Source organism: Chelonia mydas, chromosome 4 (genome assembly GCF_015237465.2).
Source record: "Chelonia mydas isolate rCheMyd1 chromosome 4, rCheMyd1.pri.v2, whole genome shotgun sequence".
NCBI lineage: Eukaryota > Metazoa > Chordata > Testudines > Cheloniidae > Chelonia > Chelonia mydas.
The window spans coordinates 80,718,967-80,741,555 of NC_057852.1; the positions used below are offsets into that span (position 1 = coordinate 80,718,967).

At 42.2% G+C, this 22,589-nt stretch overlaps 1 protein-coding gene across 5 annotated transcripts in view; it reads left to right on the top strand.

Annotated features, from left to right (window-relative positions):
• SNX25 (sorting nexin 25) overlaps window positions 1–22,589 on the top strand; it is a 159,473-nt gene that overhangs the window by 6,691 nt on the left and 130,193 nt on the right. For all 5 annotated transcript variants that reach the window (XM_043546086.1, XM_043546085.1, XM_043546084.1 and 2 more), the window contains exon 2: window positions 13,452–13,536. In XM_043546086.1, coding sequence (XP_043402021.1) covers window positions 13,452–13,536 — 85 coding nt within the window. The remainder of the gene's footprint in view (window positions 1–13,451; window positions 13,537–22,589) is intronic.

The window sequence follows — 22,589 nt, forward strand, 5'->3', positions numbered from 1 at the left end:
AAGTGTTTTGTTAATCTCCCTTTAATGATGCAGTCAGCTAACTTCCCTAATGCTGAAATGAATCTTATTAATGTGTAATTCATTAAATAAATAAATAAAAAGGCAGCTGGTATGAGTGGGGAAGGGATAGCTCAGTGGTTTGAGCATTGGCCTGCTAAACTCAGGGTTGTGAGTTCAATCCTTGAGGGGTCATTTAGGGATCTTGGGCAAAAATTGGGGATTGGTCCTGCTTTGAGCAGGGGGTTGGACTAGTTGACCTCCTGAGGTCCCTTCCCACCCTGATATTCTATGATGGCAGCAATCTTCAGAAATATTTCTGAGGTTATATTACATAGATCCAGTCCTGCAGTGGGAGTTCCACGTGCAGAACTGGGGTCCTGATTTTATAGCTCTGCTACGTAATAATTTTTATTATTTTCTTTTACAGCTCTGTTGAATACTCTTTGCCCTTGGAGATTTATGACACTTTCCTTAGAACTCAAAATCTGACAGGATTATGTCTTGATTAGTTGCAAAATGTAACCTTGGGGTGGTAACTTCTTACTCCTCTTCCTCAGTGAAGGCTATTGCAAGGAAATTAAATTCTTTTGGAAACTCTTCATCTTATTTATTTGCTCCCATGACTCCTTGGTGATAGAGTGGCCTTCAGACTTGCATGCAGCCTTCTTGTGTTAGACAAATTGAAAGACTTCCTTGTTGTCTTGCTTTGCAACCCATTGCTATTTTCTTCTCATGTATCCTCTTTTGTCATCTTTATCTCTGTCTCACAGCTTGCGTGGCAGTTCATTTGGATAATATTATTTAGACATTTAATATTTGGCTTCAGAAACCATGTTGATTTTGGGGGGTGCTGTTCATTTTAAAAGAAGTATTTTATGACTGACCAAGAGAACATAAGGAAAGAGCAGCTTCTCTCTTGACAAGTGAGCCACATTGTTTCAGTATTTAGGTGGCCAAGTGGTGGGGTGGCCAGATTATCACTATCCAGATCTTTGGCAGGGAAGTCACAAACTTGGGACCAAAAAACTTGGTTGGAAGCCCAGTAAAAAACAGTTCCCATTTGGATTTTGCATTCAGGATATGCCTTGGAATTTAGAATGCTCTCTCTAAAACACTTGAACACTCTTAAAGGTTCTAGAGAGAAACTTGTTTTGGGCCTCTTATTATTACTTGATTTTTGTTACCCTGTGATTTGCAAAGGGGAGCAAACCCACAGAAGAAATTACCAGGGGAAAAGTCAATTACACATTTTCTCCCTCCTTCCTCTCCTCCGGTTTGGCTTAGCTGGCTATGTGTTATTCACAAAATAGCTGCATGGTCCATGGGCCATGTGGATAAAGAAGGTGTGATGGTGGAAGCAGAGGATCCTAGGGGTAGCCACTCTGTACTGTGTTTCCCAAAGAGAATGCTCACCCAGCATAGTGGAAAAGGAGCAAAATTAATGCTGATTAAAGCAGAATTCCTTCTCTATGTTCTTCTGTCCCCCCATTAAAGGAGTCGGAACACAGTGTATTTGCTGTAGAAGGAGGCTTGAGGTCAAAAGGGTTGGAGATAAATGCAGGGGGATTGTCTCTGTAGTAGGTTAAGCTGTGGTCCGTGATCTATGTGTGGAGTTGAAGCCTGGGTTTTTCCCAGACCTTAACCTATTCAGATTCTTCTGCTTTCGAATTTGCTGGGACCTTTGGGTTTGAGGACTGATTGTTTTCTTCCATACATTCTCATAAAGGAGGAGAGCACAGGGCTATTCTGTAGGCAGGGAATCCTCTGTTAACTTATCATTATTCTTATGAAATTGTGCACAAACCTTTGCTCTGATTCTGAAGGCCTTTTTTCCATTTTAAAGATGTGATAGAACCACTAATGGATGAAAAAGGAATATTGCTTTGTAAATAGATATTTAAATGCTAACATTACTTTGCTAAATTAGAAATAATCACAGGATATGGGGAAAGATAGTACATTCAAAACATTTTTTTCCTCAAACTGAGTAGTCCTGTCTGTTTAATTTGATACCACTTTAATTTAACTTTCTATAAAATTGTTATTGTTGGAAACTCCTAATTGTAGAAGCTAGGGGTTGGTTATGTGTGTGTGTATATATATTTAAAATCTTCAACTCTATCAGTTTAGAAACCAATACAATTAAAACAGTACAGCCCCCTAGCATGGACACAGTTATGTTGTAAATTTACAGAAATAAGATATACCAATATAAGCACCCTTATCCTTATAGCTGTTCTTGGAGCACCCAGGCCTGTGATTCACCTTGTTACCGCCTGCCTCTATTGTGAGGGAGTCTTGCTTGTGTCTGGCTGGGTGTCAGCTCCCTAACACCAACAACCTTTCATGCACTCTCCTCTGGGCTGTAGCAGCCCTATCTTTTCCTTGCAGGTTAACAATAGGTGCACCCAGTCCCTGAGTCCCTTTGAACTGTTCTCCAGTGATATGTAGCCCCTGATACTGGCTACTTACAGAAATCTCAGATCCTCTGTTTACTAGTTTTATCTTAAACCACCATTCCTGTAAACTGCACAGCACTTAAAACATAAAACAAAAGTAGGTTTGTTTAAGAAAGAATAGAGCTTTAACGCGAAACGAGAGAGTGATGGAAACAAATGGTTACAACACAAAACAAAATCATACAATGCAAATCTGGGTCTACACTTATTAATGGTTACCTTTTCTGCCTAATAAAATAGGTACTCCCCTCCCAAAGTTCAGTCTATTGCAGAGCTAGCTGGCTGGCTTTATAGGAACCAGGATCCAGTTTTTCATGAGAATTATTGGGGGGTGGGAGCTGTCTCCCCAGTGAATGGATACAGAGTGCCTTTCCTCACTTTGTGTTATAATGAAACAGTCTATTGTCTTTTTTCATAGGCAGGGCAATTCCCTGTCTGTTTTAATGTTCCTTTTGTACTTCTAAGTGGTTTCAATTATTTGCAATTGTCTCCAATGATTTTCCACTGAAAGTCGTGGGACGGCACAAGGGTAGACAATTGAGCCTTGGATTACATCTCGGACTAACCAGGGTGGGGTGATTTCCCCCCTGCTTGAGTAGGCCATCACTGAGACATATTATCCCCGGTGACTTAAGTTTTAGCCCAAGCCCATAAAGCGTAACTATGTGGAAAGTATATTATTTCTTAAATATTACCTGTACATATGTACATTTGGCAATGGTTATGAATCTTGACTGGTTACAAGTGTTCTGTAGATACTTTATATATTGCTCCTATGAATATCCTGCAAGACATTTGTTTGGTGTAATGGGTTTATTGGGTCTGAGGCTAGAGTTGTTTGCAAAGAACAGGGGACCCTTTGCCAAGAGGTCTCTGTGTCACAAACTATGTCCATACTAGGTGGTTGCACTGTTTTAACTCTCATGTCTAAACTGAGAGTTAAAGTGATACAAAAAGTTTGTAGACCAGTCCTTAGTATGACTGATATATAACTTCTTTGACATCTAAAAGTGATTTAAAAATATCTTAAATTTCTTAGCGGTTAGTGTGGGTCTTTTGTGAATGAAAAAATGCTTACGTACTGTTCATAAGGTATTTCTAGTAGGAAAATTATATATCCTTCTCAGTTAAAGCTGAACTCATGGAAAATTTACTAAAACATTATCAGAAGCAGCAACTATTGATTACCGAAGTTCATTCTGATGTTCATGTACACCATGAGACTGTGACAACAAAGAAAAATGTTAATAGTTATAATATTGGATAGCGCAAGCAGATGAGAGTCATTTGATATTGGTTTTTGTGTATTACAGTCTTTTGCTTTTTGGCCCATAGATTAAAAGTGAAAAATGCTTTGCACAAAATATAGTTATATTATGTACTGTGACAGGGTCGGGCCGGATGGCTACAGGGGAGTAATAGAAGGCAGATATATTAGCCCCAGGTTAAGTAGGTCACTTTTCCCTGGGTAAGGTAATGGGGAAGGTTCCAGAACAATCAGGAACCTTCTGGAGACTATTAAGACAGACAGGCTGATTAGAACACCTGCAGCCAATCAAGAAGCTGCTAGAATAAATTAAGGCAGGCTAATCAAGGCACCTGGGTTTAAAAAGGAGCTCACTTCAGTTTGTGGTGCGTGTGTGAGGAGCTGGGAGCAAGAGACGCTTGGAGCTGAGAGAAAGTGGACTGTTGGAGGACTGAGGAGTACAAGCATTATCAGACACCAGGAGGAAGGTCCTATGATGAGAATAAAGAAGGTGTTGGGAGGAGGCCATGGGGAAGTAGCCCAGGGAGTTGTAGCTGTCGCACAGCTGTTCCAGGAGGCACTCTAGACAGCTGCATTCCACAGGGCCCTGGGCTGGAACCCGGAGTAGAGGGCGGGCTCGGGTTCCCCCCAAACCTCCCAACTCCTGGTCAGACACAGGAGGAGTCGACCTGGACTGTGGATTCAGAAAAATGGCCAAGCTGAGGACTGCCGTGAAGCTCCAAGGCGAGCAAATCCGCCAATAAGCGCAAGACCCACCAAGGCAGATGAGGAACTTAGTCACAATACATTGTATTCTGAGTTCTGTACTGGTTTTATTTTTATTGCATTAGTGTAATAGAAAAAATTGCTAATTTTCCTGTGCATGTGGGCAGAAAACTTGAGGGCAGAACAAGTATGTGGTGGCTGATGTTTATGCCTTGTACGTGTTGTCTGATTTGTAGTGTCACATGTTTTAGAATTGCATCTGACTAATCATGCAATAAGTTGCATATTAGTATGTCGATACTGCGTTTTGGTCACCTTGACCTCCATACATCTCCATCTCCATAGTTAATATATCTACTTAATTCTTTACAATTTAATATTTCAACTTGAGTTATGTTTAAAACAGGTTTTAAATTAATCAAATTGTGTCATACCAATAAATTGCATTAGTTTGGTAATTTTTTCATTAGGAAGACTGATCAGATAGTAAAACAGTCTAAGGCTGGCTCAGTGCCAGCTTGGATTTCATTTCAAGCCTCCAAGGCTCTTGCTGTCTGTATCTTACATGATTCCCGTCAGTAACAGATAAGGTTGCCAACTTTATAATTGCACAAAACCGAACACACTTGCCCAGCCCGTGTCCTGCCCGTTCTCTGAGGACCTGCCCCTGCTCGCTCCATCCTGCCTCCCTCTGTTGCTCACTCTCCCCCACCCTCACTCACTTGCTCATTTTCACTGGGCTGAGACAGGGGGTTGGTGTGTGGGAGTGGGTACAGGCTCTGGGCTGGGGATGGGGCTCTGGGGTGGATGCAAAAATGAGGGATTCAGGGTGTGGGAGGGGGCTCCAGGCTGGGGCAAGGGGTTGGGGTGCGGGGGGGGTGTGAGGGCTCTGGGCTGGGGGTTTGGACTCTTGGGTGGGGCCAGGGATGAGGGGTTTGAGGTGTAGGAGGGGGCTGGGAGTGGGGCCAAGGGGTTTGGAGTATGGGAGGGGGCTCCAGGCTGGGAGAAGGTACAGGCTCTGGGTTGGCGGTGCGGGATCTGGGTTGGGGTCAGAAATGAGGGATTCAGGGTGTTTGGGGGCTCTGAGCTGGGGTTGGGATGCAGGACGGGGTGCGCGCTGCAGCTGGGTATAGGCTCTAGGGTCGGGCTCCAGATGAAGGGTTTGGGGTGCAGGAGGGGGCTCATGGATGGGGCAGGGGGTTGGGGCACAGGAGAGGGTGCAGGCTCTGGACGGCGCTTACCTCAGGCGACTCTCTGGAAGTGGCAAAATCTCCCTCAGGTCCTAGGCCTAGGTGCAGCCAAGGGGTTCCGTATGCTGCCTCCGCCCTCAGGCGCTGCCCCCCGCAGCGCCCATTGGCCGCGTTTTCTGGCCAATGGGAGCTGCAGAGCCGGTGTTCAGGGTGGCACCTCTGGGTGGGGCAGCGTGTGTAGCCCCCCCTGGCCACCCCTCCACCTGGGAGCTGAGGGACATGTTGCCGCTTCCGGGGAGCCGCGTGGAGGCAGGTATGGAGCCTTCCTGCACCACCAACCGGACTTTTAACGGCCCGGTCAGCAGTGCTGACCAGAGCCACCAGGGTCCCCTTTCGACCAGGTAGTCCAGTTGAAAACCGGACTCCTGGCAACCATAGTAACAAATGACAAATGTGATACAAAAGATTCCAGCTAGTGCATGCTTCCTTTTCTTATGTAAACAAACACGTGCAGGAAAACCTTAAGAGGCAGAAGTATTTTTTCAAATCAGTGTTCCCCGTTTTAGTGGCCTCATACCTCTCCTTTTTTCTCCCTCCTCATTTGTATCCCAAAGTAAGTGAGAGTTCAGAAATCGGTAAAATCTGTCTTAATGGCTGCTGATTTATTATAATAGAACTTTAAGGCATTGTCTATGTTGTGTTGTGACTGTCAAAAGTTTTCATGTAGACATAACCATTAAAAAACTGACAGTGTCTCACCGGGGGAGGGATAGCTCAGTGGTTTGAGCATTGGCCTGTTAAACCCAGGGTTGTGAGTTCAATCTTTGAGGGGGCCATTTTGGGATCTGGGGCAAAAATTGGGGATTGGTCCTGCTTTGAGCAGGGGGTTGGACTAGATGACCTCCTAAGGTCCCTTCCAACCCTGATATTCCAGGATACCAGTTAAGCACATAAGGCTTGAAGTCAGTGAGAGCAGGATTAGGCCCATAGTAAAGATGTGCAAGATTTTTTTTTTTTTTTTACCTGAGCAGGTAAGACTATATTGCTTTAGGTGGCAGCATGCTGTACAACTGAGGTTGTGTCCAAAGCAGACCCTCTGAAGAAAAAAGAAGTGTGTTACTTTTAACCCTTAGAAGCCATAGTGATGCTTACCCATTTTACAAACAGACTGACATCTCCTGGATTGATAGCCAGTTTTAACATATGTTGGTTGGCTTGGGTGTGTCTGTACATTGCTTCATAGCAAAAAACATTTCAGTTATAGTCCATAGTTTTCTCTTACTCATAACATTGCAAAAATTTTTTATTTTGTGCTCAAATATTCAGGGCTGGCCTAAATCAAAGGCACTATACGCATGTGACTAGGGTCCTGGCATCTGGGGTCGCATGATGTCAGAATCTCAGCTTTGGTATTAAAAATTGTTTTTAGCTCTTATGGTGATGAAGAAAACTTAAAGAGCCCCTGTGACCTGAGTGTCACTGAATCAGTAATGTGTGCCTAGTCAGCAAACAGCCTCAAACAGTAGTTTGGAGGGGTGTAACTTTCCTCATTAATTGTAATGGCACGTAAACTCCGAAACCTGCTGTTCTGGAGGGCTCTCTGATTATACCATTACCCCAGCAGAGGACTGTGCCCTTGCTGCCTCCACACCATCATATGTAGAGGGGCTCTCTCACACAGAGTCCTCTGCTTGCATAGATTGCATATCTGATCTCTCCTCTGGAATAGACCCAAGCTCACCTTAAAACAGGAAGCAGTGGTTTGAGGAGGAGAGGAGGCCTGCCCAGAGAGAGGAGGTGGTGGGCCTTAGTGTAGAGGGTTCCACAAAAGCTCTTATACTGTGCTTACGCACTTCATGGAAGTCAATCGATCTCTTTATAGGCCCTAAGAGCTGAGGTACCACATATGACTGTGTATGGGCCTCTGCAAAATATCAAGTAGATTTTTTCCCATAGAAGTTTTTGCTTTGAAGTGTCCTACTCTTTAAGATTTAAGGGACTGTACCTACTATTTCAAAACATTCCCCTTTTTTTGTCTTTATGTCTCTGCAGTCTCCCTATGTCAGACCTGCATTGAGCCATCTAAATACAGAAGGTACACTGGTTTAACCAGAGGTACATTTTAAACTGATATAGTTAAACAGTGTAATCAGTTCCATGCATGGGCACCCTTCAGGGTGCATTTGATTTAAATCATGATTGATTTAAATCACTGGTCAGGAAGACTTGATTTAATCATGGATTTCTACATAAAAGTGCAATCTTGTTGGTTGTTATAACCTTAATACATATTCTCCACAACTCAGAGATAGATGTAGGTTTCATTTTTAGAAGGTACACACTATACATTTTTAAAGTGATTTATTTTGAAAACTTTTCAGATTAGTCCCTCCCTTCTCACATTTATCTCCAGACTTCTTCTCCCTGTCCAGATCTATTCTGTCCCCAACAATCTTCTATTCATTGAACTTTTTGAAACTGCACTTTTAGAGAGAGGTAAAGGATTGGCTGTGTGTACACAAATTTGCAGAAGGACGATAGGGTTGAGGTCTGTTATTTCTCACCTCTATATATTTAATTAATTAATTAAAAACATTTTTTGCTGTTATCTCTGGAGACACAAATCCAGTTTGAGAACTTCAAAACTAAGCATCTCTGATGGTATCTTCTAGACTGAGCACTGAGTCCCATTGGGTAGATAGAAAGGTTAACCTAAATAATCTATACAGAAGCCCCTGGAACCCCATAAAATTGGGTCCCTAATCCATGAACTACAGGTATTGGAACTCTTTTACAAAACTTTTCTTAAACATAACATGAATATATTGTCTCATGCTATAAAATTGGAATTTATAATCCCTATTCTATGATGAGATATCTTTGAGCTATAATGAATCTTAATTAAAACTATCTTTAGATAGGTTTTTTCCTCAAAAAACATTTTATCAAAAAAATCCGATTTAAATAAAAAAAATCTGATTTTTTTTTTTTTAAAAAGAGCATTGATTTTTATCCACCCTGGCACTCTTTTATATGAGTTGAAAACGGGCTTATTTCAGTTTAGCTTGTGATACAAGCTAAACAAACAAACATCAGGCTTAAATTGATCTAAAAGAATGTCCATGCAGGGGTTTGCACCAGTTCAATTAAATAGGTTTAAAATTGTATCTTAGTTAAATCAGTGCAACTTATGCATTTAGATGAGTGGCACTTCCTTTAGATGTGAAAACATCAAAGAAAACAAAGTAAGCCCTTTCTAGTCTGAGCTTTATAACCAGAACTTCATTCCACCCCCCCCCCAGTGAAAGTGGGGCACAGACATACTGGCAGTAATGGGAACCAGTGTAGGGGTAATTTTAAAGTCCTACCTACACTACAGAAACTGTGGTGTTTGACACCCACATGCCCTTTTAGCTCCTGTTTACCTCACCTCAAACCAGTATTATACCCATTTGTCCTGCTGGCATGGGCAGTCAACTGTTCAATGCTCATTGTAGCAAAGTGTGTAGACATTTCCTTCTGCTAGAGCTCTCAAGCTGTCTGTGCACAAAGGATTTTCTGAAAATCTCCCATTCTTGCTTTAGAGCTGGTGCAAGTCTACTTCCAATAGTTCATGGACCCATGGAACCCTGATAATAGACTGTCTGTTGGCATCTTTACTGTTCCATCTTTCAACCTAGTGGCCTGTCTACACTAACACCCCCGCCTTTGCCAGCACCAATGGAGCTGAACTGATGGTTGGATTTAAAAAACTTCTCAGTGTAAAGCAAAGTGCAAGAGGCATTGCTAGCGGGATGTTGAGCACTGTTGACTATCAACACAGGCTGGAAAGAGAATGGGGGTTTGGAGGTAGGGATCTTTGTATGACACTTGGTGTCAAACTCAGCAGTTGCTTTAGTATAGACATACCCTGAAATGCGGTTCATTGTTAGTAATTACCAGTTAAACTGAATTCCCCTGTGTATTCTTGGATGAGTTCATGTGAAAAAGCATCTGCTGCTCATACAAATAAATGTGAATGTTTACATATAATTGGGATCTTTTTCCCCTAGAGATTTGATTTGAATTTTACAACAGGAGGACTAATATTTGCTTAGCTCTTTTCCCATTTGCTCTCTGCCAGTCTGGAGCCATTTCCTCTCAAACTGTGGCACTGCTGCACTGTCTATGACCTTCTACACCGATTCCTGTGTCACTCTGCAGTATTTCTCAGAAAATTCAACTTACTGTGCAGCTTCCATACAATGTATCTCCATTGTGTCCTTTAATAGTTGTGTACTGTACCACCAAATAGATAATTATTTTTAAAGTTTTTTTTATCATCCTTGTCCACTGTGATTTCTTACCCAGTTCCTTCTTCTGATCACCCCTTTTGTTCAGATCTCTTGCTGCTGAGTATCGCTGTCTCTTGGTTCTTGTTGAACATGTTTGATTTAAGCAGAGCACTCCTTGCCACTTAGAAGATAAAACTTGCAAATTATAAACAATAACGTTCTGTAAAATAAATTTTTATGAATTAAACCATGAGTTTGCAATTGCCTCAGTAAAGTACTCCACAATAAGGACTTTTGATTTTTAGGTTTTAACTAATAAACACAGATAAAACACCCACCATTTAATTAAAAAAAAAATCAAATTGGTGTTTTATCCAATAAACACTGGAAAAATTTTGGAAATAGTTACTTGTATCTAAGTGCTTGTCACACTACTAGGTGTGATTTCTAAAGCGCACTAAGATGTTCATCAGTGAAAGACCCTGCTGGTGCGCACTGAAGATCCTAAAGATTTCCTAAACAGTACTATATTAAAGTGCACTAGGGAACATTATAAAGAAATTACTCATTACTGTGAAGTGTATAATATGTTGCTCAGTACAGTATATATGAGAGCCCCCCCCCAAAACCCTTTATTTTTGAACATCTACATAAAATGAATAAACCCTGTCAAACAGAAGTCTTACCCTCAGTCGATAGGGAAGCACTGCTCTTTGTGTTGAAGCATAAGACTTTTAAAACTGAAATGTGAAAGGATCAAATTGTGCCGTGAGCCCACTTTGTAGAATTGTGTATATGGGATTATAGTGCCTGTGATATGGAGTAATTCCTGATACAGAAAGGGATCTATTCTTAAAGTATTGAGCTGACGTCCTTTCCTCTGCTTGTAAAGAGGTACTGAGTTGAGAAGAAGGAAAAAGTCCCATGATATGAGGCAAAAATAGGTGTTTAATATGTATAGTTTCTTTGTCCTGGATTACATTAGAACTAGTTTTGAATGTAGAAATTTGTGGCAGATGCTCCATTGGATCCATCACTACTCTAGAATGAGGAAAAAGATACTCAATGCAACTATATAACGTAAACAAGTATGTGTGTTAGAGAATGATCCTAGGGGAAAACTTGAATGGCTTTTGTTTCCAGGACCCTCTGAAGTATCACTCTGTTAAATTTCTTTAGAAATGGAATTGGAATATTTTATGCAGCTGATTCTCTTCCCATTTCTTTTTAAATTGAGAGATGGGGAATAATTTTATTTCCCTCCTATGAATAAGGCACATAAATCCTGAAGTAATCCCATGACTGGCATTATGAATTTGCTGTGTGAAACAAATTGTCTCAAAAGTAACAAATCAGAATCCTCAAAATATTTTTGTTAGTATTTTTCAGGCTCAGGAAAATGTTTAGAAAACCCTCAGCTGTCCAAACTATCCTTTCTGCCTAAGGGGAAAGAGAAGTCCTCTCCTTATATATGGCATTCCAGATCTTTGGAACTCCTTACCTGCTTATGATGCTAGCTTTTAAGTGCTAGGAGACATTTCATATGAAAGAACTCTATGAAATAGTGTAAGGTTAATTCATTGATTGTGCTATGATTTATAAAAAATATTACTATAATGGTAGCACCTAAAGGCTCTGTTTGGGGATCAAGAACCCATTAGAAGTGTGTTGTGCTAGACCAAGGGTGGGCAAACTTTTTGGCCCGAGGGCCACATTGGGGTGCAAAACTGTATGGAGGGCCAGGTAGGGAAGGCTGTGCCTCCCCAAACAGCCTGGCCCCTGCCCCCTATTTGCCCCCTCCCACTTCCTGCCCCCCTCAGAACCCCTCACCCATCCAACCCCCCCTGCTCCTTGTCCCCTGACTGCCCCCCTCCCAGGACCTCCACCCATAACCGCCCCCCGGGACTCTACCCCCTACCTAACTGCCCCCCCCCGACTCTCCCTCCCCCCCCAGAACCTCTGCCCTATCCAACCACCCTTTGTTCCCCGTCCCCTGACTGCCCCCTCCCGGGACCCCCCACCCTTAACTGCTCCCCCCCCCGGGGCCCCACCTCCTATCCAGCCATCCCCTGCTCCCTGACTGCCCCCCAGGAACCCCTGCCCCTTATCCAACCCCCCGGCCCCTTTACCATGCCGCTCAGAGCAGCATATCTGGGAGCCGAGCCGAAGCCAGACACTCTGACATGCTGGCCTGCATGAGCGCGCAGCCCTGCTGCCCAGAGTGCCGCCCGCACGACGGCGTAACTGCAGGGGAGGGGGGGCAGTAGGGGAGGGGCTGGGGGCTAGCATCCTGGGCCAGGAGCTCAGGGGCTGGGCAGGACGGTCATCTGGCCCGCGGGCCGTAGTTTGCCCACCTCTGTGCTAGACACTATACATGTATCATAAGAAAAAGATAGTGTATTAATTGCACCAAAATGCACTGAGCCATCAGACTCTCTTTAAATCAGGTTACAGTTTTGGCAGATATAAGTTCTAACACTTCATTTGTGTTTGGACTTCTGCCCAGATTTAGAGGAAAGATTTTTGCATGTTTTCCCCCTTCTTTCAATAACTTTTACATTTACCAGGAGCACATTTCCAAAGTGCTGTCCCTTCAGCAAGGGACTGAACCCTTTTCTGTATTTAAAAGTCGTACTGGAATAACATGGGACTGTCTGCATCCGTGTACAAATTCTCTCCCATTAACAGATCTGTGCACTTAAGTCAACATAATTAGTCTGGTTTGCAATCAGTGCAACTCCATATCTGTCGGAGTTAGGTCGGTTTGGCAGCAATGTGGCTGCATCCTACTTCAATGTAGTCAAGGCCTGAATTGCAGATCCTGCCTTCTCCTTCTGGACATGCTTTTAGAATCACATTCTGGTGTGGACGTCCCCCCCCCACAGCCTCCCTTTGGTGCTGTAGAGGCTAATATCTTAAAATTAAAAAATGCCTGTTTAGGTAATTAGCTTAAAAATAAGTAGTCATGGATATTCATGGCTAGCACTTTACTTAATAGAAAAGTGCTTTGGAAAATTTAAAGGGCTCACATTTTAAAACATTTCACAGGGCTGAGCAAAACCTGTTTTGACAGAATGCTCCCATGATTTAATGTTTGCTACTGGCCTTTCACTGAGGTGTACCAAGGTGCAACGTTTGTCTTTGTATCCAAGTGAACTGCTGGTCCAGGAATTTTGCTTCCCTGAGATCTTGTAAATCTATAAAAACATTACACTGTTTACTAGAACATTTTTTTTAGTTGCTTAGAGTGCTGGACCTGGCAAGTGTCCGACTGTTGACTGATGAGATTGTAAATAGGAGACAATGCCCTTTAGGAAATATAATAGAATTATTGCAAATCAGAGAATTTAAACCCCAATATGTCATAAGATTCTCACTTCAAGTGCCCTTGTCAACGTTTTAGGAAAATGCCATTGATTTTGTTTTAATAATTTGGATAGCAGGAGTGTCTTGTAAAAAACAGGTGATTTTACTGTTATTTTGGGCTTTGTTTTTTCTCTTCTTTCTTATGCAGCTTAATTCTTTATTTTTGGTAATAGGTGTTCTTTTATTACAGAGTCATTTGTCTGGAAATGCACATGAATCGCTCCAGTCTAGGAGGGTGGTCATTTCTCATAACATGGATAAAGCTCTGAAAGAAGGTGAGTCTTACCTGGGAGCATGAGTGGATAGATTGTGAACCTCTACTCAGATTGATGAACAGTTACTGCAAAAGTAATCCCATTTACGTGTAGGGGACTTCTTGCAAAGTGAGATGCTACTCAACAGTGTGTAAAGATATCAAAATATGATGCAAAATTCTTCCGATGCAACACATTTTGTCCTGGATTAAAATAATGGTGGAAGGAAGGGAATCTTCAAAGATGTAATAATTCTATAGACAGTAGAAAGTCACAAAATGTAAGTGTCGCACTATCACTGGCATCTCTTCATTTTAACCATTGTAAAAGACAAAGGAAAACTCAAATGTAGTAAATTTCAACAGGATTAGTAGATAGAAATTATCTAATATGATGTTGTTATAATCAATAATACATGTTGCTTTCTTGGTCTTTATACTTGCTTCCATGTGTGCAGTTGAGATATATCTGCTATACTGACCAAAACAGGTTTCTACTACTGTTGGTGCTGTTCAGCTATGGAGGAGCCCAGGAGCTAGATGCTACATGTATTGGTTCATTAGGGAGCATAGGTTGATGAGAGTTAGCTGGATTTTATTCTGCATCATCAGCAAACTTGTTGAAAATTAGAGTTGTAACTGATAGGTTTCAAAATGTAGTTGTAAACGGAATTGTCATCAAGCAGGGTGTGTTTCTAGTAGGGTATGTCAAGGCTGATTCCTCACTCTGGCACTTCAAGTGCGGAAGGTGGGGGGCCTGCAAGGATTTTAAAAATTAATACTGGCCACTCCAGGCTTGTATTAAACTCTCAAGGTTACAGCTTCTCTCTAACCTTGGATGGGTAGGTGCTGCCACCACCCAAGTGCAAAAAACTCCTTTGAAACAAGAAAGACGCACTTGGGAATTCCTTCCTGTGGGGTACCCTCAAGCCCTTTCACCCCCTCTCCGGGGAAGAGCTGAGAAAGAAAAACAAAGGAAATCAACTGTTGCCACCAACTACTTAAACAACGTATGCACAAACCTCTTAGGACACAAAAAATCCTATCCTGTTCTTAAAAAAGGTAAATTTTATTAAAAACAAAAAGAAAGAAAATACATCTGGAACTTATGCTTTTGCTAGATTTAAAAAACCCACTTACAAAAATTAAACATCAAGAATAACCTTCTTGAGGTCCAGCTTAAAGGTTACAAGCAAAACAAAAGCATTTGGGGTTAATACAGAGGAGTCCACAAGCCAATAAAAAGTAAACTGAAATAAACCTAATCGCATATTTCTAAACGTTCCTGATCTACTTACATATCTGGGTTGTTAAATAAGTAGTCTAGATATGATCTGATGATTTTCATATCTGGCCTTTAGCTTCTTACAGCATAACTGTTCCCTCTTCCCCTCTTTCCCAGAGACCATAACACACAGACAAAGGGCAGATTTTTCCCAATTTCCCAAAAGTTCTAGCCCTCCCATTGGCTCTTTTGATCAGCTGCCCACTCCTTTCCTTTTACCTGTGGGCTTGTTAACCGTTTACAGGTAAAGCAAGTAGAGAACAACCACGAACAGGGGTTTTATAGCTAACTGGCTGGCTGGGTGCCCATAAAAGGGAACTACTCTGCCCCCTCCCGCCCCTTCATTTATCACAGGTTATAAGGGATCCGTTCTTAACCTTACACTGTTTAACATTTTTAACAATGAACTGGAAAAAATATATAATTGCTGATAAAGTTTGCAGATGACACACACATTGTGGGAGTGATAAATAGCAATGAGAACTGGTCTCTGATACAGAGCAAATTGGCTTGCTTGGTAAGCTGAGCTCAAGCAAACAGTATGCATTTAAATATAAGCAAATGTGAGATTACGCATCTGGGAACAAAGTATGCAGGCCATAGATACAAGACGCAGGATTCTATCCTGGGAAGCAGTGACTCTGAAAAAGATTTGGGGGGTCATGGTGGACAATCATCTGAACATAAGCTCCTAGTGCAATCTTGTGGCCAAAAGGGCTAATGTGATCCTTGGATGCATAAATGGGGGAATATTGAGTAGGAGTAAAAAGGTTATTTTACCTCAGTATTTGGCAGTGGTGTGACAGCTGCTGGAATACTGTGCCCTGTTTTGGTGTCAACAATTCAAGAAGGATGTAGATACATTTGAAAAGGTTCAGAGAAAAGCCTAAAGGAATAGAAAACCTGCATTATATGAGAGATTGAGCTCATTGAGTCTATTTAGCTTATCAAAGAGAAGGTTAAGGGGTGACTCAATCACAGTCTATAGGGACTTTGAAGAGTCCTCTATTATCAAATTTCTGTTCTCCATTAAGCTAGCAAAGATATAACAAGATCCAATGTCTGCAAGTTTAAGTTAGATAAATTTAGGTTGGAAATAGGGTGCAAAATTTTAACTGTGAGGTTAATTAACCATTGGAACAATTTACCAAGGATTGTGCTGGATTCTCCATTACAGTAAATTTTTAAATCAAGAATAGATGTTTTTTTCTGAGAGCAATGCTCTAATTCAAACAGGAATTAATTCATGGTTATGAAGGAGGTCTGACTAGAAGATCACAGTGGTCTCTTCTGACCTTGTAATCTATGAATGCAAAATTAAGGACTACTAATGCTCATTTGTATGCTGCCTGTTAATAGCATATGCAGACAGCACATACAGTTGTTCATAAGCAACTGGAACACAAAGGACCAGGTTCTCAGAGGCACCAGGCATCTGCAACTTCCACTGATAGAAACAGGAGTTCTGGGTGTTCATAACATCTCAAGAAAGGCACAAAGATCTAGCGATATGGTTGTACACACAAAGGGTCTGAGCTGGCTTCATTACAATTACTGGGAAAACAGCTGGAAGCAGGATTGGGCTCAATTCTGCAAAGTCCTGAGTACCTCAGTGAGGTGTTCAGCCTGTTCAATTCCTGTTGTTTAATTTCTGTATGGAAATGGATCCAGGTTTCTCATATCAGGTGCTGAGCATCTGGCAAGTCTGAATTCCTAAATCTTGCTCATTTTTTAAATATAATCATTTGGGATTAAAACAGTCATTACAAGCCACTTACACTTGATGGAAAAAGAAGCCTGAGGCACTTTTTATGCAACACAGGAAGTTTAAGGTGTTTCATTTTCTACAGGAGATAAATTTTTTAAATTAACCTTTAGGAATGCCCAGGCACTGTTGTAATTTCAGTCCCCAGCTGTGTGCTGTTCAGGGATCTTTCTTACGCAGATCTTAGCACCCAGGATAATTAGCTGAATTACAGATTTGAGTGTTAGAGAGACAAGGTGTGGGAGGTAATATCTTTTATTGGACCAACTTCTGTTGGTGAGAGAAACAAGCTTTTGAGCTTACACAGAGCTCTTCTTCAGTGGTGTTAAACTAGCTGTAATAAACCTCTAATGATCCCTGCTAGTGCTGACATTTGTTTGCTACCTGTATCTATACACAAACTTCAAATTTTAAGCACATTTGTAAGCAGCAGTGATAAGTTCTGTCTTCAGGAAATGATTATGAGCTACCAAGAGCTATTATGCCCATGCTTTCTCTCCATCTTCCCCCAGAAATTAAACAGTGTCAGTGTTCTGTTCTCTCTCTCTCTCTCTCTCTCTGTGACAACATAATTCTGATGTGGAACCTTTGGGATTTGATCAGATGAATGCTTTTTAACTTCACATTGTAATGCCTGGAGGATTGTGCACTTTAGCTCAAAAATAGTACTGAATAACAGCTACCTATATATTAGGATTTCGGGTTTTCTCTACAAATGTTATTGCTATATATTGAATCATAAAAAATTGTTGAAAATTGAAAGGGGAAAATTGTGCATTGGAAATGGTTCATAAGACAATTCGAGTGATAGGCTCTTGGGCTGTGGAGTGGTGAGGAAGATTAGTTTGATTATATTTATTTTTAGTAGTCACCTATTTGTATAACATCATAAATGTATTGTGTTTTTGCAAACCCAGAGTAAGATGTGCTTGTGACGCGTTGGATCCCAGAAACCCCCTTGGGACTGCCATCTGATGTGCCTAGACTACCTCTGAGCCTGTTTTCCCTGCCAGCTTGGGACTTCAGTGCCTTTGCCTTGTTTGAGCCAGACACGCTTGCCTGCTGCAAACACAGATCAAAGTCTGAACCACGTCCCCCTCAAGCTGCAGGCTTAACTGAAAACAGCTTGAGAAGTGCTCCTGTCTCCAGCACTCAAATACCCAACCACCAATGGGGTCCAAACCCCAAATAAATCCGTTTTACCCGTATAAAGCTTATACAGGTAAACTCATAAATTGTTTGCCCTCTATAACACTGATAGAGAGGTATGCACAGCTTCCCCCTCCCCCCCCCCCCCCCCCCCCCGGTATTAATACATACTCTGGGTTAATTAATAAGTAACAAGTGATTTTATTGAATAAAAAAAGTAGGATTTAAGTGGTTCCAAGTAATAATAGATAGAACAAAGTGAATTACCAAGCAAAATAAAATAAAACACGCAAGTCTAAGTCTAATACAGTAAGGGCAGAGGGAGGGAGCTTAACAGAATAAAAGTGGGAGTTGGTTTCAGGCTGTAGGTGCAAAGACAACAGTGGGAGAAGGAGATGAAAGCAGTAAAGAGTGGGGATTAAGAAACATGGGGGAAGGGGAGTGAGAGGCAATGAGACCAGAGATATAGACAGAGTTACTGTAACAGAGTAGCTTATCCTAAGGGAAGGAGGCCCGGCCTGGGGCCAGCCTATCGTGGCTGGTAAAGAGAGGAATCAGGTGATTTCCATTATAAGAGTACCAGGAAGCTACAGAGGGAGGGGGAATCTCAGGAAGTTGTGTCAGAGACTACAGAGAGAGCAAGGAAAGGCTCCTGCAGGGAAGACCCTGGAACCAGGGAGTTGCTGCAGCTAGGAGGAAACACCAGGGGAGTTTGGAAGTCTGAGCCTGAAGGCTGAGCTCCAGCCAGGTAAAGCCTGGTAGTGGTGATAGAATTGGGACCCAGGTCTGGGAAGGAGGGCTGGGGACTCCCTACCTCAGGAAGACAGACATTGAAGACTTTCAGAGGAGCAGCCGTGTTAGTCTGCATCTGCAAAAAGAAAAGAAGTACTTGTGGCACCTTAGAGACTAACAAATTATTTGAGCATAAGCTTTCGTGAGCTACAGCTCACTTCATCGGATGCATGCAGTGGAAAATACAGTGTGGAGATTTTATATACACAGAGAACATGAAACAATGGGTGTTACCATACAGACTGTAACAAGAGTTATCAGGAAATGTGAGCTATTACCAGCAGGAGAGCAGGGGATGGGGCGGGGGACCTGTTGTAGTGATAATCAAGGTGGGCCATTTCCAGCAGTTGACAAGAACAGTGAGGGGGGGGGGGCGAATAAACATGAGGAAATAGTTTTACTTTGTGTAATGACACATCCACTCCCAGTCTTTAGTCAAGCCTAAGTTAATTGTATCCAGTTTGCAAATTAATTCCAATTCAGCAGTCTCTCATTGGAGTCTGTTTTTAAGGCTTTTTTGTTGAAGAATTGCCACTTTTAGGTCTGTAATCGAATGACAAAAGAGAATGAAGTGTTTTCTGACTGGTTTTTGAATGTTATAATTCTTGATGTCTGATTTGTGTCCATTTATTCTTTTACGCAAAGACTGTTCAGTTTGGCCAATGTACATGGCAGAGGGGCATTGCTGGCACATGGTGGCATATATCACATTGGTAGATGCACAGGTGAATGAGCCTCTGTTAGTGTGGCTGATGTGATTAGGCCCTATGATGGTGTCCCCTGAATAGATATGTGGACACAGTTGGCAACGGGCTTTGTTGCAAGGGTAGGTTCCTGGGTTAGTGTTTTTGTTGTGTGGTTTGTGGTTGCTGGTGAGTATTTGCTTCAGGTTGGGGGGCTGTCTGTAAGCAAGGACTGGCCTGTCTCCCAAGATCTGTGAGAGTGACGGGTCATCCTTCAGAATAGGTTGTAGATCCTTGATGATGCGTTGAAGAGGTTTTAGTTGGGGGCTGAAGGTGATGGCTAGTGGCGTTCTGTTATTTTCTTTGTTGGGCCTGTCCTGTAGTAGGTAACTTCTGGGTTCTCTTCTGGCATTATCAATCTGTTTCTTCACTTCAGCAGGTGGGTATTGTAGTTGTAAGGACGCTTGATAGCGATCTTGTAGGTGTTTGTCTCTGTCTGAGGGGTTGGAGCAAATGCAGTTGTATCGTAGAGCTTGGCTGTAGACAATGGATCGTGTGGTGTGATCTGGATGAAAGCTGGAAGCATGTAGGTAAGTATAGCGGTCAGTAGGTTTCCGGTATAGGGTGGTGTTTATGTGACCATCGCTTATTAGCACTGTAGTGTCCAGGAAGTGGATCTCTTGTGTGGACTGGTCCAGGCTGAGGTTGATGGTGGGATGGGAATTATTGAAATCATGGTGGAATTCCTCAAGGGCTTCTTTTCCATGGGTCCAGATGATGAAAATGTCATCAGTGTAGCGCAAGTAGAGTAGGGGCATTGGGGGACGAGAGCTGAGGAAGCGTTGTTCTAAGTGAGCCATAAAAATGTTGGCATACTGTGGGGCCATGTGGGTACCCATAGCAGTGCCGCTGATCTGAAGGTATACATTGTCCCCAAAAGTGAAATAGTTATGGGTGAGGACAAAGTCACAAAGTTCAGCCACCGGGTTTGCCGTGACATTATCGGGGATACTGTTCCTGATAGTTTGTAGTCCATCTTTGTGTGGAATGTTGGTGTAGAGTGCTTCTACATCCATAGTGGCTAGGAAGGTGTTTTCTGGAAGATCACCGATGGATTGTAGTTTCCTCAGGAAGTCAGTGAACATGATACAGTTCTGTGGTGACCTAGAATCCTATTTTTGACGTCTCCGACTCAAGGATGATTTCCAACACACCTCTGAACCACATACTAACTCACAGAGACCTTCCTACTAACACTACAAAAAGAAGGATTCTGGGTGGACTCCTCCTGAAGGTTGGAACAATAGACTGGACTTCTACATAGAGTGCTTCCGCCGACGTGCACGGGCTGAAATTGTGGAAAAGCAACATCATTTGCCCCGTAACCTCAGCCGTGCCGAACACAATGCCATCCACAGCCTCAGAAACAACTCTGACATCATAATCAAAAAGGCTGACAAAGGAGGTGCTATCGTCATCATGAATAGGTTGGAATATGAACAAGAGGCTGCTAGGCAGCTCTTCAACACCACTTTCTACAAGCCATTACTCACTGATCCCACTGAGGGTTACCAAAAGAAACTACACCATGTGCTCAAGAAACTCCCTGAAAAAGCACAAGAACACATCTGCACAGACACACCCCTAAAGCCCCAAGCAGGGGTATTCTACCTGCTACCCAAGATCCATAAACCTGGAAATCCTGGACACCCCATCATCTCAGGCATTGGCACCCTGACAGCAGGATTGTCTGGCTATGTAGACTCCCTCCTCAGGCCCTATGCTACCAGCACTCCCAGCTATCTTCGAGACACCACTGACTTCCTGAGGAAACTGCAATCTATCGGTGATCTTCCTGAAAACACCGTCCTAGCCACTATGGATGTGGAAGCCCTCTACACCAAAATTCCACACAAAGATGGACTACAAGCCGTCAGGAACAGTATCCCCGACTGTATCACGACAAACCTGGTGGCTGAACTTTGTGACTTTGTCCTCACCCATAACTATTTCACTTTTGGGGACAATGTATACCTTCAGATCAGCGGCACTGCTCTTGTTACAGTGTGTATGCTAACACCCATTGTTTCATGATCTCTGTGCATATAAATCTCCCCACTGTATTTTCCACTGCATGCATCCGATGAAGTGAGCTGTAGCTCACAAAAGCTTATGCTGAAATAAATTTGTTAGTCTCTAAGGTGCCACAAGTACTCCTTTTTCTTTTTACTGAAGACTTTGTAAGGACTAAATAAATTGGACCCCAGGAGGAGAATGTTTTAAGTTACGTTTGGACTGCTGGTGTGCAGTTCTGAAGGGGGGCCATGAAGTGGGGGAAAATAGAGGCAGGGCACTGTAGAGTGATTTCTGGCCATGACGGGGCATCAGAAAGTGGCCGACCTTGTTACTCTTACATTTATATAGATCCAGAAGGTGAGGATGAGGCACTTTACAATTGCAAGGTTACCTTTCTTTAATTAAACTGATGACTAAACTTAAAACTAACAAGTAGCTGGTCTCTACTTCTGCAGCTGGAGGTTGAAGGGGGACTTAAAGATGCTTTGCCTATCATCTCCCTTATCCTTTCTTTGTAAAATAGTAAGTTATTGATGGATATACCCCTAAGAAACCTGTTGATAATCTCAGAAATCCTTAGTCCCGTCCTTTGTATAGTTGTGTGATAATGTTGAAGAGAAAGCCAGTGCAATTGGGGTTGTGGGTATGGTGCTGGTGTGAGCTAAATGAACACTCTAGTTTTGAGATGGAGAGTTTAATTTCATATCATCTTAGCATGTTTCTCTGTAAAATTGTGCAAGAGGCTGATTTCTTCTTTAAACGCATCAGGAAGTATTGTAATGGAAAAGCAAACAGCAATAAATAAATCTCGCCAGTATCTACAGTTTTCTTGAGACTGGATAGACTGAATTTATAAAGTTGTAAGGAACAAACTAATAAAGTGACAGTATAATGTTGATAATTCAGTATAGAGCTGATAATTCCATCACTCAGGTCAAATTTTCCACTTGCTCCCAAATAGTTAATTTTTGCTCCCCTTCTTACCTTTCCTCCCCATGCTCGATGTTCATAGCGCCTTGTCATGTACTAAATTATAGGGTCCCCCCCTCAGGTGAAATCATGAACAAAAGGTTCTTTTTGTCTATTATAAAGCAGTACACAATAAGGCACACTTTAATAAGTCCTCCTTTCTTTGTTAGTGGCCAAGGTAACCCTTCTATTTCAAATTAATTTTGTTTTAATATGCTATATGTCAAAGCAAAATCTTGTTGCAGCCTTGACTATGGAGGGCCTCTCATTGCCTCCATAATAATTATTCCATTAATTTTAATTATTCCCAATTTTGTTTCATTTTTAAAATAAAACTGACAACCTATTAGTGTAGT